Source organism: Phocoena sinus, chromosome 2 (genome assembly GCF_008692025.1).
Source record: "Phocoena sinus isolate mPhoSin1 chromosome 2, mPhoSin1.pri, whole genome shotgun sequence".
NCBI lineage: Eukaryota > Metazoa > Chordata > Mammalia > Artiodactyla > Phocoenidae > Phocoena > Phocoena sinus.
In genome coordinates, this window is record NC_045764.1 from 95,529,594 (window position 1) to 95,545,590 (window position 15,997).

The 15,997-nt window shown below is 36.0% G+C and overlaps 1 protein-coding gene across 1 annotated transcript in view; it reads right to left on the bottom strand.

Moving 5' to 3' along the window:
- Window positions 1-323: 323 nt before the first annotated feature.
- The window catches only part of FAM98B (family with sequence similarity 98 member B), a 35,948-nt gene continuing 20,274 nt past the window's right edge, over window positions 324-15,997 (bottom strand). Inside the window, exons 5-8 of the mRNA XM_032624819.1 lie at window positions 15,704-15,784; window positions 14,984-15,100; window positions 3,385-3,552; window positions 324-1,083 (exon numbers count right to left, since the gene is read on the bottom strand). Of these exons, the coding sequence (XP_032480710.1) occupies window positions 748-1,083; window positions 3,385-3,552; window positions 14,984-15,100; window positions 15,704-15,784 (702 nt within the window). The 3' untranslated portion in view covers window positions 324-747. The remainder of the gene's footprint in view (window positions 1,084-3,384; window positions 3,553-14,983; window positions 15,101-15,703; window positions 15,785-15,997) is intronic.

The window sequence follows — 15,997 nt, forward strand, 5'->3', positions numbered from 1 at the left end:
CCAATTTACAGAAATATTTTTCACACCACCATGTAAAATTAGTACATGTCTTTGTCCCTTTAGAGTAATTCTGACCTCAGTCTTTAATTCTGCTGTCAAACAAAACCATATAGATTTCAAATCCAGTTGGAAAATAAATATGCATAGCAACAACCAGACTTCAGCTTCAATTAATGGAATTTTAACACAAACCTGGCCAGAGGAATTGCTCATATAAAAGAAAGAAAAAGTCAAGAAATCTTCCTCTTGAACACAACTATCAATCAGTCCCTTTCCCTATTTTGTAAAGTAGGATTAACAAACACAAAACACAGCCACAGGAATACAGATGAGGCAATAGTCTATATTCCTTTCCACTACAAGTGGGGTCATTTATATGTTTAAGACCTGAATAAAATACAGGTAACAATCTAAATTCAATCGTGACAATAAAATACTTTCTATTTTCCAAGTTTGATGGTAATAATATATTTACACTTTTAAAAATAATTTTTGCTCATTTTTTTGTTTTTTAAAAAGACATAACATGCTCAAGAGTACACAGAATACAGAAAAAATCATCACTTTGTCTAAGAGATCAAATAGTAGTATAAAACAATGCTCTTTACATACTAAACCCAATTCAAGAATGATATCATCAGGGAATCTAACATGGTGTTTACTTCAAAGATGACATTCAAGTAGTTATTTGGAACACTATGCCTAATGTATCTATTAAGTAAGCCTGCTATCTAAATGCTGTAGCTTTTAATATCTTCTATATCCACCACCACCTCCTCCATATGGATCTCCATAACCTCTTCCTCCATAGCCCCCTCTTCCTCCATAGCCCCCTCTTCCACCATAATCTCCCCTGCCTTGGAAACCTCCTCCTCTACCACCCCCTCCTCCACCTCCACCCCACCCCCCTCCCCCTCCCCAACCGCCTCTTCCACTCCCACCACCTCCTCTACCTCCACCTCCACCACCCCAACCACCCCTTCCGCCGCCTTCTTGTCTCTTTTGCCAAGGGGGCATTTCAGGGGGTGGTGGTTCAATTTCATTCGGCCGTCCTCCCCTGTCAGGCACCCTTCCCATCAGCACCTGTGTAAAGAAACATTTTCTTTCAGTTTCCAATATTTTAAAAGTTAAAATTTACATAAAGGATACAAGCAATATTGAAGTTATTGTTCTAATGAAACAGAAGTATTTAGGGACATGAAAGTATCAGACACAGCAGTATGAATTAATATTGAAAATACAAATGTGATGTGTGACAAATTCCTCACAATGTGCTGTTATTTTTAAGCAATGTGGGGGAATATTTCTGAAACTTAAGGACTTGTTTAAATTTGTTTAGCAAATTTTATAACAAATGTAGTACCCATCACACTAAGAAATTTTTTTAGCAAAACATTTACAATATACATAAAATACATACCTTACATTAATTGACTTCATATCCGTTTATGCAACAACTCTGGACTTTCTATTGCCATTGGTTTGGTAATAGATTATCCAATAAAAGACTATTTCTGAGCACATTTTATTTCAACAGAGTATGAAGTATATATAATAACATGTGGGTATAATGCAGTCAGAGATGAACATAATGGCTATAATCCAAGATTATCACTGTAAAGAGATACAAGGATTTTCAACGAACTATTCCTTTTTTTTTTTTTTTTTTTTTTGCGGTACACGGGCCTCTCACTGCTGTGGCCTCTCCCATTGCGGAGCACAGGCTCCGGATGCGCAGGCTCAGTGGCTATGGCTCACGGGCCCAGCCGCTCCACGGCATGTGGGATCTTCCCGGACCGGGGCACGAACCCGTGTCCCCTGCATCGGCAGGGGGACTCTCAACCACTGCGCCACCAGGGAAGCCCGAACTATTCCTTTTTTATGAGAAATTAAGCTCACTAACTTTCAATGATACTAGTTACTATATTATAGAGAAAAGGGAGACTTGATACACTTCCTTAACCATGCTTTATAATGCTTTGAAGGATAAACCAAGGAAGAGTTTGCTTTAAGTCCCCAACTTTCTGTAGAAAGGAACTACTTTATATGCCCATGTACAGAGACCAACAGGAAGCAAATAGCTTCCTGCTAGTCTCTTTCAGGAAAGAAGGTAAACCAGAAGTGCCTCAACCAAAATGATCTATGAATCAGTTGTGTTCTACTTCCTTTGATTCTCTAATCAAAATCATGGTTTACTACTTTATGTCATAAATGAAAGACAAAATCTCAGACAACATCCTCACTGTGGTACAAGGTTCGAAGAAGCAAACATTCTTTTAAAAGTCAGCAATAACATCCTAATTACCAAATCCAAAAAATATCAGTAGCTTTTTTCTTGGTTGTTATCTTCATTGGTCTCTCCACCAAACATGCTATGTGGGTGGATATACAGGGACTCTGTTCCAAGATCTCATAATAAGATTGCCCTCAAATAACTAGACTATAAATTACAAACTCAGAAAAGAGATGGGCAATGTCACTTAAAGAAATAGAACTCTTGATCCATCAAGACTAGCTTATAACCTGATGCAAGACATTAAGTAACATATTTAAAGACAGAACACTTTAAGAAGAGAGGAGGTTGGTCTTAAATGGAAGCAGGAGGGCCCAAACACTGGTGCCTAACTTAGCAATAATTACCAAACTGACTTTACATACAGCCATCCCTTGATACAGGATACCTTTCTCACTGCATTGACTGAGAAACGATGTTTTAAAATTACCCAAATCCCTTACTTCTGATTTCTTGCTCTTTTGTAGTAGTTTGTCATAGAGTGATCTATCTAAATAAAGAGTAAGTATATGCTAATCAAGCTAATATAAACATTCTAAATTAGTTTATTGTTAATGCTGCTGTCGTAAAGTAAAAAATTCAGACTTTGAGCTTATTTAAGACTACTGTCAGAGCAATGGATCTATACTCTGAATCAGGAAATGGAACCTCCAAGAGATTCCGCAACTTGCCCAAGGTGACTGCTCTAAGTAAATGATAGAGCTAGGATGTGAACCCAAAGCATGGACTCCTCCCTCTACACCAAGGATCTAAGGAATATGTGAGTACCCGAAATGACTCCTACAGATTTTTACTGACAAAAAATGATTACATTAGTGGAAAGAAGGCAAATAATTCTTGCTAATGCTATTCATAAAAATAATTCTTAATTCCTCCAATTCAGATAAAACTGTGGTTTAATTTATGAATACAGAAATTCAAACAAACATGCACACAGAAAACATTACTAAGCCTAAATTGACTGAAGCCCCTCCACCACTCTCTTTTCTAGGAGTTCACTAGGATTAAAAGAAAAATGGATTAAATCTGTAAAAACATCAAACAAGGATATTATAAATTCATTATCCACTGTTACTGAAAGAAAAACCAACCTTATTAATGGCACATGTGGTCTTCTCCCGGCTGGAGCCACTACTTGTCCTGATGATCTTGGATAGATCTTCACGGGCAGCAAGTAGATGTGCCAAGGTTATTGTTGTCTTGGGTGACAAAGCGTAACGCTTAGGCTGGTAAATTCTTGCTATGTCATCTGTTTTTATCTAAATGACAAAATTCAGGGAAAAAAGGAACCAAAGAACATTTCAATGAAAGAGCAATGGTGGGACTTCCCTGGTGGTCCAGTGGTTAAGACTCCACCTTCCAATGCAGGGGACGTGGGTTCCATCCCTGGTCAGGGAACTAAGATCCCACATGCCGTGGGGCAACTCAGCCTGCGTACCCCAACTACTCAGCCCACGCGCTCTAGAGCCCGTGCGCTGCAACTGAGAAGTCCGCACGCAATAACAAAAGATCCTGCATGCCACACTAAAGATCCTGCATGCCACAACTAAACATCCCACGTACTATAACAAAGATCCTGCATGCCGCAACTAAAGATCCTGCATGCTGCAAAGATCCCATGTGCCACAACTAAGACCCAATGCAGCCAAATTAATTAATTAATTTTAAAAAAGGGCGATGGCAATCATAATCTTCAGAAAGAAAAAAAGGAGATAATAACACAAGCAAAGAAACAGAGAAGAGCAAAACATTCAAATATCTGATAATCTGTAAGTAGAATGAGAAAAAAAAAGCCCAACAGATGCTAAAAGACTATATAACTACCAATAACAACTCATTTAAAAAGTAACGAAAAAAAAATCCCATTCATATTAACAAAAAGCAAAATACCTAAAAATAGCTGTACCAAAAACACACACAGAACCTTTAAGAAGAAAACATTAGTAAATCTACAAAAACAGAAGTAAAACTTGAATAAACAGAAATACCAAGTTTCTGGATGGGGACATTGAGTATCGTTGGTTTCCCTCAAAATTAACTTATAGATTTATTGCAGTCCTACTGGAATATTTTTTGGGGGGGAGTGGTGGGCAGGGAGGTAGGGGATATCTAAATCATCATTGCCTTAAGAGTTAACATTCACTGACTACTTGTTAAATGAGCCAAGCTATTTATTCTTCATCTAATATCGTATCTTTAATCTTCAAAACATCCTTTTAGAGTGGTTGTATAGATAACACTACACTATCGTACCTCAGTCTAATTAAATGGAACTGGTAGGGGGAATAGACTGATGAAACAAAAGAGGCAATTGAGATTCAGGGCCTCATAAATGCATGAATGCAATAAATGATGAGGCATCAAAGATCAGTGAGACAAAAAGGCATGAAGGAAACTTAAATGTCTATTATTAAGTGAAAGAAGCTAATCTGAAAATAATAATCTGTATGACTTCAACTATATGACATTCTGGAAAAAGCAAAACTATAGAGATAGTAAAAAGATTAAATGGGTTGCCAGGGGTTGTGCGGAGGGAGGGAAGAATAGGCAAAGCAGAGAAGATTTTTCTGGCAGTGAAAATATTCTGTATGATACTATAATGGTGGATACATGTCTTTGTGTATTTTTTCAAAACCATAGAATGTGCAGCACCAAGAGTGAAACCTAATATAAACTATGGGACTTTGGATAATAATGATGTATCAATGTAGGTTCATCAGCTGCAAAAATTTACTACTCTCATGGGGGATGATGATGGGCGGGTTATGTGTGTGTGGGGGCAGGAGGTAAATGGAAATCTCAAAACCTTCTGTTCAATATTGCTATGAACCTTTAACTGCTCTAAAAATAAAGAATATTAAAACATTAAAAAAAAGAGCAATGAGAAAAGAAATAGATTTTTTAAATGGTGCTGCAATGAACCGTTGTCTATTTGTAAAATAATAATAATAATCAACATATAACTAAGGGGATTCCAAATATAATAAAGAGTTCGTTGTTTAACTACAAGCAACTATATGCCAATAAAATGGACAACCTAGAAGAAATGGACAAATTCTCAAAAAGATACAAGCTTCCACGACTGAACCAGGAAGAAATAGAAAATATGAACACATCAATCACACGTACTGAAATTAAAACAGTGATTTTAAAACTTCCAACAAACAAAAGTCCAGGACCAGACAGCTTCACAGGCGAATTCTGTCAAACATTTAGAGAAGGGTTAACACCTATCCTTCTCAAACTTGCAGAGAAAGTAACAACCCCCAAGCTCATTCTACAAGGCCACCATCACCCTGATACCAAAACCAGACAAAGATATCACAAAAAAAGAAAATTACAGGCCAATATCACTGATGAATATAGATGCAAAAATCCTCAACAAAATACTAGTAAACAAAATGCAACAACACATTAAAACAATCATACACCATGATCAAGTGGGATTTATCCCAGGGATATAAGGATTCTTCAACATACATAAATCAATCAATGTGATACATGACATTAACAAACTGAAGAATAAAAACATATGACCATCTCAATAGATGCAGAAAAAGCTTCTGACAAAAATCAACACCCATCTATGATACAAACTCTCCAGAAAGTGGACACAGAGGAAGCATATCTCAACATAGTAAAGGCCATATACAACAAACCCACAGCAAACATCATTCTCAATAGTGAAAAACTGAAAGCATTTCCTCTAAGATCAAGAACAAGACAAGGATGTTCACTGTCTCCACTTTTATTCAACACAGATTTAAAAGTCCTAGCCATGGCAATCAGAGAAGAAAAAGAAATAAAAGGAATCCAAATAGGAAAAGAAGTAAAACTATCACTGTTTGCAGATGACATGATACTATACATAGAAAATCCTAAAGATGCTACCAGAAAACTACTAGAGATCATCAATGAATTTGGTAAAGTTGTAGGATATAAAATTAATACACAGATATTTCTTGCATTCCTATATATTAACAATTAAAGATCAGAAAGAGAAATTAGGGAAACAATCCCATCTACCATCGCATAAAATACCTGTACTCAGGAGGCAAAAGACCTGTACTCAGAAAACTATAAGATATTGATGAAAGAAATCAAAGGTGACACAAACAGATGGAAAGATATACCATGTTCTTGGATTGGAAGAATCAATATTGTCAAAATGACTATACTACCCAAAGTAATCCACAGATTCGATGCAATCCCTATCAAATTATCAATAGCATTTTTCACAGAATTAGAACAAGAAAATGTTACAATTTGTATGGAGACACAAAAGATCCTGAATAGCCAAGGCAATCTTGAGAAAGGAAAACGGAGCTGGAGGAATCAGGCTCCCTGACTTCAGACTATACTAAAAAGCTACAGTAATCAAAACAGTATGGTACTGGCACAGAAACAGAAATATAGATTAATGGAACAGTATAGAAAGCCCAGAGATAAACTCACATACCCATGGTCACCTAATCTACGACAAAGGAGGCAAGACTATATACTGGAGAAAAGACAGTCTCTTCAATAAGAGGTGCTGGGGAAACTGGACAGCTACATGTAAAAGAATGAAATTAGCACATTCCCTAACACCATACACAAAAATAAACTCAAAATGGATTAAAGACTTAAATGTAAGACCAGATACTATAAAACTCTTAGAGGAAAACATATGCAGAACACTGACATAAACTGCAGCCAGATCTTTTTTGATCCTCCTCCAAGAGTAATGAAAATAAAAACAAATGGGACCTAATGAAACTTAAAAGCTTTTGAACGGCAAAGGAAATCATCAACAAAACTAAAAGAAAACACACAGAATGGGAGAAAATATTTGCAAACAAAGTGACTGACAAGGGACTAATCTCCAAAATATACAAACCGCTCATGCAGCCTAATATCAAAAAAACAAACAACCCAATCAACAAATGGGCAGAAGATCTAAATAGACATTTCTCCAAAGAAGACATACAGATGGCTAAAAAGCACATGAAAAGATGCTCAATATCACTAATTATTAGAGAATGCAAATCAAAACTACAGTGAGGTATCACCTCACACTTCTCATGGCCATCATCAAAAAATCTACATACAACAAATGCTGGAGAGGGTGTGGAGAAAAGGGAACCCTTTTGCACTGTTGGTGGGAATGTAAATTGATACAGCCACTATGGAGAACAGTATGGAGGTTCCTCAAAAAACTAAAAACAGAATTACCACATGACCCAGCAATCCCACTCCTGGGCATGTAGCCAGAGAAAACCATGATTCAAAGACACATGCACCCCAATGTTCATTGCAGCACTATTTACAATAGCCAGTTCATGGAAGCAACCTAAATGCCCATCGACAGATGAATGGATAAAGAAGATGTGGTACATATATACAATGAAATATTACTCAGCCATAAAAAGGAACGAAATTAGGTCATTTGTTGAAACGTGGATGGATCTAGAGACTGTCATACAGAGTGAAGTCAGAAAGAGAAAAACAAATATCGTATATTAACGCATATATGTGGAACCTAGAAAATGGTACAGATGATCCAGTTTGCTGAGCAGAAATTGAGACAGAGAAGCAGAGAAAAAACATATGGACACCAAGGGGGGAAAGTGGTGTGGGGCGGGAGTGGTGTGATGAACTGGGAGATTGGGATTGACATGTATACACTGATGTGTATAAAATAGATGACTAATAAGAAAAAAATATATATTTGATAGTGGAATGGACTTGAAATCTTTGATCACCTAAGACACTTCCTTGAACTTTGTAGGTGTCTAAAATAATATTCAGTAATTCTTTGCCAACTGCTGATCTTAATGAACTAAATAAGGCTTTTGTCTTTGCTTTCTTAATAAGTTATAACACAGAGAAAAGTGTGTAAGTTGTAAGTTTAACTACAAACTTATGACTTATGTGAGTTATCTGAACTCCCACTAGTATAACCACTACTCAGATCAAGAAACAGAACTTTCCCAGCACCTCGGAAGCCTTCCTTATACTATTTCCTGGTCATGACCCCTGCTTTCTGCTCCCATAATCACTACTACCTTCACCATAAATTTGTTTTGCCCAGTTTTGAATTTTTTAAAAAGAAACCATACGACGTATATCATTTTATGTCTGCCTTGTTTTGCTGAATATTGCTCATGAGTTTTATTTCTGTTGTTGCTTATAGCAATACTTATTTTTATTGTCTTCTATATTTTATTATATAAATGCAAAATACAGTCTAATGTTGATAAACAAAAAAAAAGAAATCCTGGGCATGGACTGACTTCGTGTTAAGAAACCCATTACAGGCAGGGGAAAAAAATGACAAAATGAATATATAAGGTCAAGAATTTGTATGCAAAAAAAAAAAAAAGCACATGAAAAGATGCTCAATATCACTAATTATTAGAGAAATGCAAATCAAAACTACAATGAGGTATCACCTCACACTTGTTAGAATGGCCATCATCAAAAAATCTACAAACAATAAATGTTGGAGAGGGAGTGGAGAAAAGGGAACCCTCCTACACTGTTGGTGGGAATGTAAATTGGTACAGCCACTATGGAGAACAGTATGGAGATTCCTTAAAAAACTAAAAGTAGAGCTACCATATGATCTAGCAATCCCACTCATAGGCATATATCTGGAGAAAACCATAATTAGAAAGGGTACATGCACCCCAATGTTCACTGCAGCACTATTTACAATAGCCAGGACATGGAAGCAACCTAAATGTCCATCAAAAGAGGAATGGATAACGAAGATGTGGTACATATATACAATTAAATATTACTCAGCCATAAAAAAGAATGAAATAATGCCATCTGCAGCAACATGGATGGACCTAGAGTTTATCATAGTAAGTAAGACAGAGAAAGACAAGTATCATATGATATCACTTATATGTAGAATCCAAAAAAATCGTACAAAAGAACCTATTTACAAAACAGAAATCGAGTCACAGATGTAGAAAACAAACTTGTGGTTACCAAGGGGGAAAGGGAGGGGGGAGGGATAAATTGGGAGATTCGGACTGACATATACACACTACTATATATAAAATAGATAACTAATAAGAACCTACCTTATAGCACAGGGAACTCTATTCAATACTCTGTAATGACCTATATGGGAATAGAATCTAAAAAAGAGTGGATATAGGTATATGTATAACTGACTCACTTTGCTGCACAGCAGAAACACACACCACACTGTAAATCAACTACACTCCAATAAAAAAATTAATTATAAATTTTTAAAAAGAGTTCACTGTTTAAAGTTTTATTTTAAACTGAAAAACTTAACCATATTATAGACTAAAATTTCTGCACATCAAAAGACATAAAACAAAAGACCACTGGGGAAAATATTTTCAACAAATAAAGCAACTAGCTAACTTCCTTAATATATAAAAAGCTCAATCAGAAGGAAAACAGGAAGACCTTAAGGGGAAAAAAAGAAAAGACACAAATAGAAATTTCAAAAAAGAGGAAATTCAAATGACTAATAAGCTTATGAAAAAATTCAACTGTACCACTAATAAAAAATATACAAATTAAAACAATTTAGTCTTTTTTAACCATCAAGTTAGCCATAAAATTGATAATATTCTAAATATTAAAGAAGCTAAAGTGAAGGCAAAATTTCATTTACCCTACTTGTAGGAGCTTAAATTCATACAAACTTTGTAAAAAACAATTTGGTGATGTGAATCAAGAGCATTAAGAGTCATAACCTTTCACACAGTAAATTTCCATTTAGGAATCCCTAGGAATCCATGGGTTTCACATCTGCAGACATGGAGGGCTGATTGTGCAGTTACATGGGACAACATGGATGAACCTTGAAAGCATTATGCTAAGAAGCCAGACATAAAAAGCCACATATTGTATGACTCCTTATATATATGAAATATCCAGAACAGGCAAATCCAAAGAGACAGAAAGTAGGTTATAGTAGTGAGTGTCAGAAAAGGAAGTTGAAGGTACAGCAAATGACCACTAATAGGTGCATGTTTCTTTTGGCAGTGAGGGAAACGTTGTGGAATTAGATAATGGCACAGAATACAGTGAATATACTAAAAACCACTGAACTGTACACTTTAAGATGGTGAATTATAACTCAAAAAATAAGAAATAAATTAAAAATTAATTTTAAAAGGACACCGATATAGAACTTTTAGAGATATGGGACAATGATCACAATATATTCAGTAAAAAAAAAAGCAAACTATAAAAGTATACTCAGTCCTATTTCAATACCAGCAAAGTAACAGAGAAACCAGATTAACCATACTAATAAACATGTATAATCTTTTTGAAGGGCAACTCTAGAGTGTGCATCAAAAGCATTATAATGCATATTCTTTGATCAAGGAATTCCACTTTTAGGAATATATCATGGACATGAACAAAAATTTAGCTGCCAAAAATTTCATTACAGGGTCAAAGGAGACAAAATTAAAGGAAAACTCAATGTCAATCAATAGAGTATATCTGTATGCAAAAGATTTTAAATGCTGTAGAACAATATTTGATGAGTCATTCAACATCAGACATATGAAATAGGGAGAATAAGATAAAGATATATTAAATTTAACAAGAAAAGAAAACTCAGGGTATAAATGTATATACTCATATAATCAATTGAAAAGGATGGCATGAAAGGCCAAAATTTGACCTATACTCTGAGAAAAAAGATATTTAAAAAATCTTCCGGACTAAGGGAAAAACAACAAAAACACAACCTCCTTGTCCTAAAACATGATGAAAAAAGACCAAGATGAGAAGATATCAAGATATTTCCTAAAGGTATTTTCTCAAACACACTAAATTATTTTTTTCAAAAAATACACATATACTACAATAAACAGAATGGAAAAAGGGGATACAGGTAAGAAGGGAACCAACATCTCAGAAAATGAAACTGGGAGCCAAAAATAGGGGTTAACTGTCTATTTGTGAAATAGTCTATTCTTCCAACCCCTGGTGCCATGTTGCCACTCCTCCTCCTCCTCTGGCCAAAGGAGAATAATGTATAGAAAAAAAAAATGAGGCTTCCCTTCTTGAAACACTGAGCAGCTACAGAGAAAAGAATTCTCCAAACGAGCATCAGGAATTTCCACAGCACAGGATGCAGCTCCGAAGTCTGACATCAACAATCCTGATCAACGACTACAGTTCCCAATCAGTTTTTCAGTGTCTTCTCTTAAATATGGACAACAAAGGACCATCATGATTTGAAGAAAGCCACCACGAGAGAGAGACCAAGAAAAACAAACCAAAAATTGCCCTGGAAGAGACAGAAATAAAGGGGAAAAAAACAAAACAAAACTTTTTTAAAAAAAATTTTTCATCCCCATTGAAGAAGATAGCACATTCATAAAACAAGAAAAAAAAAAACATGAAAAAGGAAAACACAAGAAGCAAAAAGAATTCCTGGAAATGAAAAAATGATGGCTGAAACAAAAATTTAGTGCCAAGCACAAAATAAAATTGAGGACATTTCCAAGAAAGTCAATCAAAAAGGAAGAGACAGAAAATGAGAAAAAAAATAAAGCAACTCAAGTGGATCTATCCAGGGGGTCTAATATATGAATAACAAGAGTTTCAGAAAGAGAAAACAAAAGGGAAGAAATTAATAAAGAGAAATATAAAAGCTAAGAGTCTACAGATTGAAATGCCCACCTAATGTTTAGCACAATGAATTCAGGAAGACCCAGACTGACATATGCTGTGAAATTTCAGAACTCCAAGGATAAAGAAGAGAGCCCAACCACCAGGGAAGTCCCTGTTTTTCTTTAATTAACAATGATCTTTTTTTCTTTTTTTTTTTTTTTTTTAAACAATGATCTTTTGATGTTCCTACTACCTGGTTCCTTGCAAAAACTCCTATATATCCTGGTTCCTCCCTTACCTCTTCAGGGCAGTCCCTCAGAGTCATCTGAGAGGCTGTCTTCCAGGCTTAAGTCCTCAGCAAGTCTGTCAAATAAAATGTAATTCTCAAAAAAAAAAAAAAAAGAAAAGGGTCCAAAAGCTCCCAGTGAAAAATAAAAGGTCATTCAAAAGAACAGGCAATGGCACTGGGTTTCTCAACAGCAGCCCTATATGCTAGAAAACAATGAAGCAATGCCTTCAATGTTCTTTTTTTTTTTTTTTTTGCCTTCAATATTCTTAGAGAAAAATGTTTTCCACCTAGAACTTTATATTTACCTAAACTATCAATCAAATGTGGCAGGAGAATAAACATTTGCAGAATTCAAGGGTTCAGAAAAATCACTCCTATGCACCCTTTGTTAGGAAGTTATTTGTGGATTTACTATGGCAGATTGAGGGAATAAACAATGAAAGAGAAGGCCATGGAATCCAGGAAATAGTGGAGTAGCCAAGGATAGGCATGCAAACAGCCCAAACTGCAGTAGAAGGATACAAGCTTTTAGGAGGGAAAGTATAGAAAAGAGGACTCATTAGAATACTTGATTTTTTAAAGTATATTTAAAAAAGAGAAAAAGAAAAGAAAAAAGCAGCAGCCGCATATGATAACGAAATACAATGCAGGAAAAAAATAAACTCCAATTAGAAGACACCTGGTAAACAGAATGGCTCCCCCGAGATCTCCACATCCTAATTCCTGAAACCTGTGAATATGTCACCTTGAAGATACGGATGTGAGTTAAGTTAGGAATCTTGAGATGGATTATCTGGGTAAGCCCAGTGTATTCACAAGGCTCCTGATAAGAGACAGCAGAAGGCGTGTGACAATGGAAGCAGAAGGAGAAAGAATGGAAGATCCTACACTATTGATTTTGAAGACGGAGGATGAGGTCATGACTCGAGGTACACAGGTGGTATCTGGAAGCTAGTAAATGCAAGGAAACAGATTCTCCCCTGAAGTGTCCGGGAGGAATGCAACCCTGCCAATACCTTCATTTTAGGACTTCTGATCTCTAGATCTGTAAGAAAATAAATGTGTATTATTTAAGCCATGAAGTTTGTGGTGATTTATTACAGCAGCCATAGGAAACCAATGTGGGGCACCACATGGAGAGAGAGACCACCTAAGGGCCAAGATGACAAGTGAAGCACCCCAAGAAACAGTTAGCAAAACCTAGACATGTGAGGCAACCGTCTTGGATGTTCCAGCCCAACCCAGCCCAGGTATCAGTTGAATGAAGCTGCATAAATGACCCCAGTTGATACAATATGGGGGCAGGACAACTACCCAGTTAATCCAAAGAATGTAATAATAATATCTGAGAGTAACAGGCACAGATTTACCCTCCTACCTGAAACAACTATAAAACTGGACAACCCACATGAACCAGTGATTTTCAGACACTGGACATCAAGGAGCACAGGACACAATGATCCCTCAAACAGGGGAAGCAAATATTTTCCTATAATTGTCCCAGCTTACAGTCTGGAGTGGAGGATCCCAGACGCCGACTGGGTACAGATTACAGGCATAAAATGGGAATGATGGGTGACAGCTCTCTAGAAAACTACCTGAAGAGATCCATATTTGGGAATGCCCCCACCCTCCAACTCCCTCTTCAACTGGAACACACTCCACAGCCTTAAGCCACCTTTAACGTTTGTTCAGCATCAGTGCTACCTGATTCATTCCTAAATCCTTCTTTCTTTCTTTTTTTTTTTCTGAAGAAAAAATCAGTATTTTACTTTTTCGACAGCTCAATAAAAGGATTTAGACATATATCAAATGGGAAAAAAGGGTTTTAATCCCTCTGTGGAATAGGAAGAGAGACATACTATACTAGAAAGACTGCAAAGACCATGAGGAGAGAAACCAGAGAATACGTGGCCTCAGTCCCATCATTTCAGAACACAGTAGCAGCTTGTCTGTTAATTTCTTTCCTCTCAGCCTGGGTGACCTCTCACAAGCTTAACAGTAACAGGGAGTCTAACACTGCTTCTGAGCAGGTGCTTTCTGCAGACAGGTGCTATTTATCAGAGAAGATTTAGACAGGATAACATTGAGGAGTGATGTGTTACTTTAACCAGATTGCAAAGCTGAAAAAGAATAATGAACCTCACATTAGTTAAATAAACAAAGCGACAGTAAGCACGATAAGCAGACAGGCATGATGCTTACAGAAGAGTCACCTCCTTTTGTGTACAGTGTGCCACACTGCACTTGCTGTTCAAATATATGTTTTAATAAATGTCCTTTAATGTGTACATGAAGTAGAGTAGGCATTCAACTATTTGTTGAATGAAAATAACAATATATTACATATAAAGAAAAATCTGATCTCATATCATCAGAAACAGATTTTGTCAACCACTACTTTTGATCTTTTGGACCAGACAGATCCTGTTGTGAAGGGCTATCCTGTGTACTGTAGGGTGTTTAGCAGTAAATCCTTCTTTCTTGACCAGTTGCTCACTATATCTATCTCACTATCACATATGATGCCTTCTTTTATGTATATCCTTGCATAAATCACAACATCTACGAGTTTTAAATAAATGTGAAAGATATGGGGAGAAATTAAGATATTTGCAAACAGGGGCTTATACAAGACCAGGATCATTATTTAAGACCAGCAGTTGGCCTGGGCAGGAGCTTCAGACAGAGTGATAAAGTACAAATGTGGCATCGTTACCTAACAGACAAGAGAGCCTGAAGAGCTGTCACAGAGTACCACCTACAGGACACAAATGGAAAAACAGCCTTACCTTTGCTCTATCAGACCATCCAAAGGACTGCACTGTTACATCTAATCGTTTCATCAACATCCGCCGACGGCACTCATATTCACAGGAAAGGGCATCGTTGATTCTTTCCAGTTGTTCCTAAAGAATTTGGAAACAAAAATCATAACCTTTAGACTCATTATGCACAGAAAAGAAATTTCAGAATTGTGGTCAATACTTCCTATTAATTCAAAAGGTGGTACTTGATGGTCATTTTCTGATCCCATGAGACTTTAGAGTAAATTATTTAAATAAAGATATTTGATAGAACATATAAAATATTCGGAAGATACTAAACATACAAATTAAACTCTACAATTGGTACAGTTTACCTGATCTTCAATCAAACATGTTAATTTAAGTAAAACGTCTACTTGCAAAGTAGTCTGAACCAATAAGGAAAGAAAATACCAACAACTTCCCATCTTGTTGGCGTTGAGCTACTACACTTTCCAAATTACAACTATGCTAACATATTAGGCACTATAAATACTTTTGGCCAGGTTTTTTTTTTTTTAATTAATAATCTGAGTGAAGAAATGTTAGGACCTACTGTTCTAGAATACCATTCCATTTTAATTCTCTAATATAAAAAATGCATGCTACACACTGTAAAATCTAGATGTCCATCTATAAAATTAAGTCATATTCACTACTTTAATTACATAAAGCTAATAAAAAGGTGGGCGGGGGGTGACTTACCGCCTGTTCCAGATTTAAATCAATTTTCAGCAGTGGTTTTCCCACGTGATTTTTCTGGACTTGTGAGAGAATATCTTTCACCTAAAATTAAACATAAAAGATTGTGAAAATGTATATCCCTAATTTAAAACGATCTTATTCTTGCTTAAAACGCTTTGAATGCTAGAGAATTAATAAAATGTTAAAGAGAAATAGTTAAAATATACCTTCACATAATAGGAAAGAATATCACTACAATGCAGAGTATCTTTCTCAAAGAAGCATTAGTTACATTAATTCAAGCTATAACACACC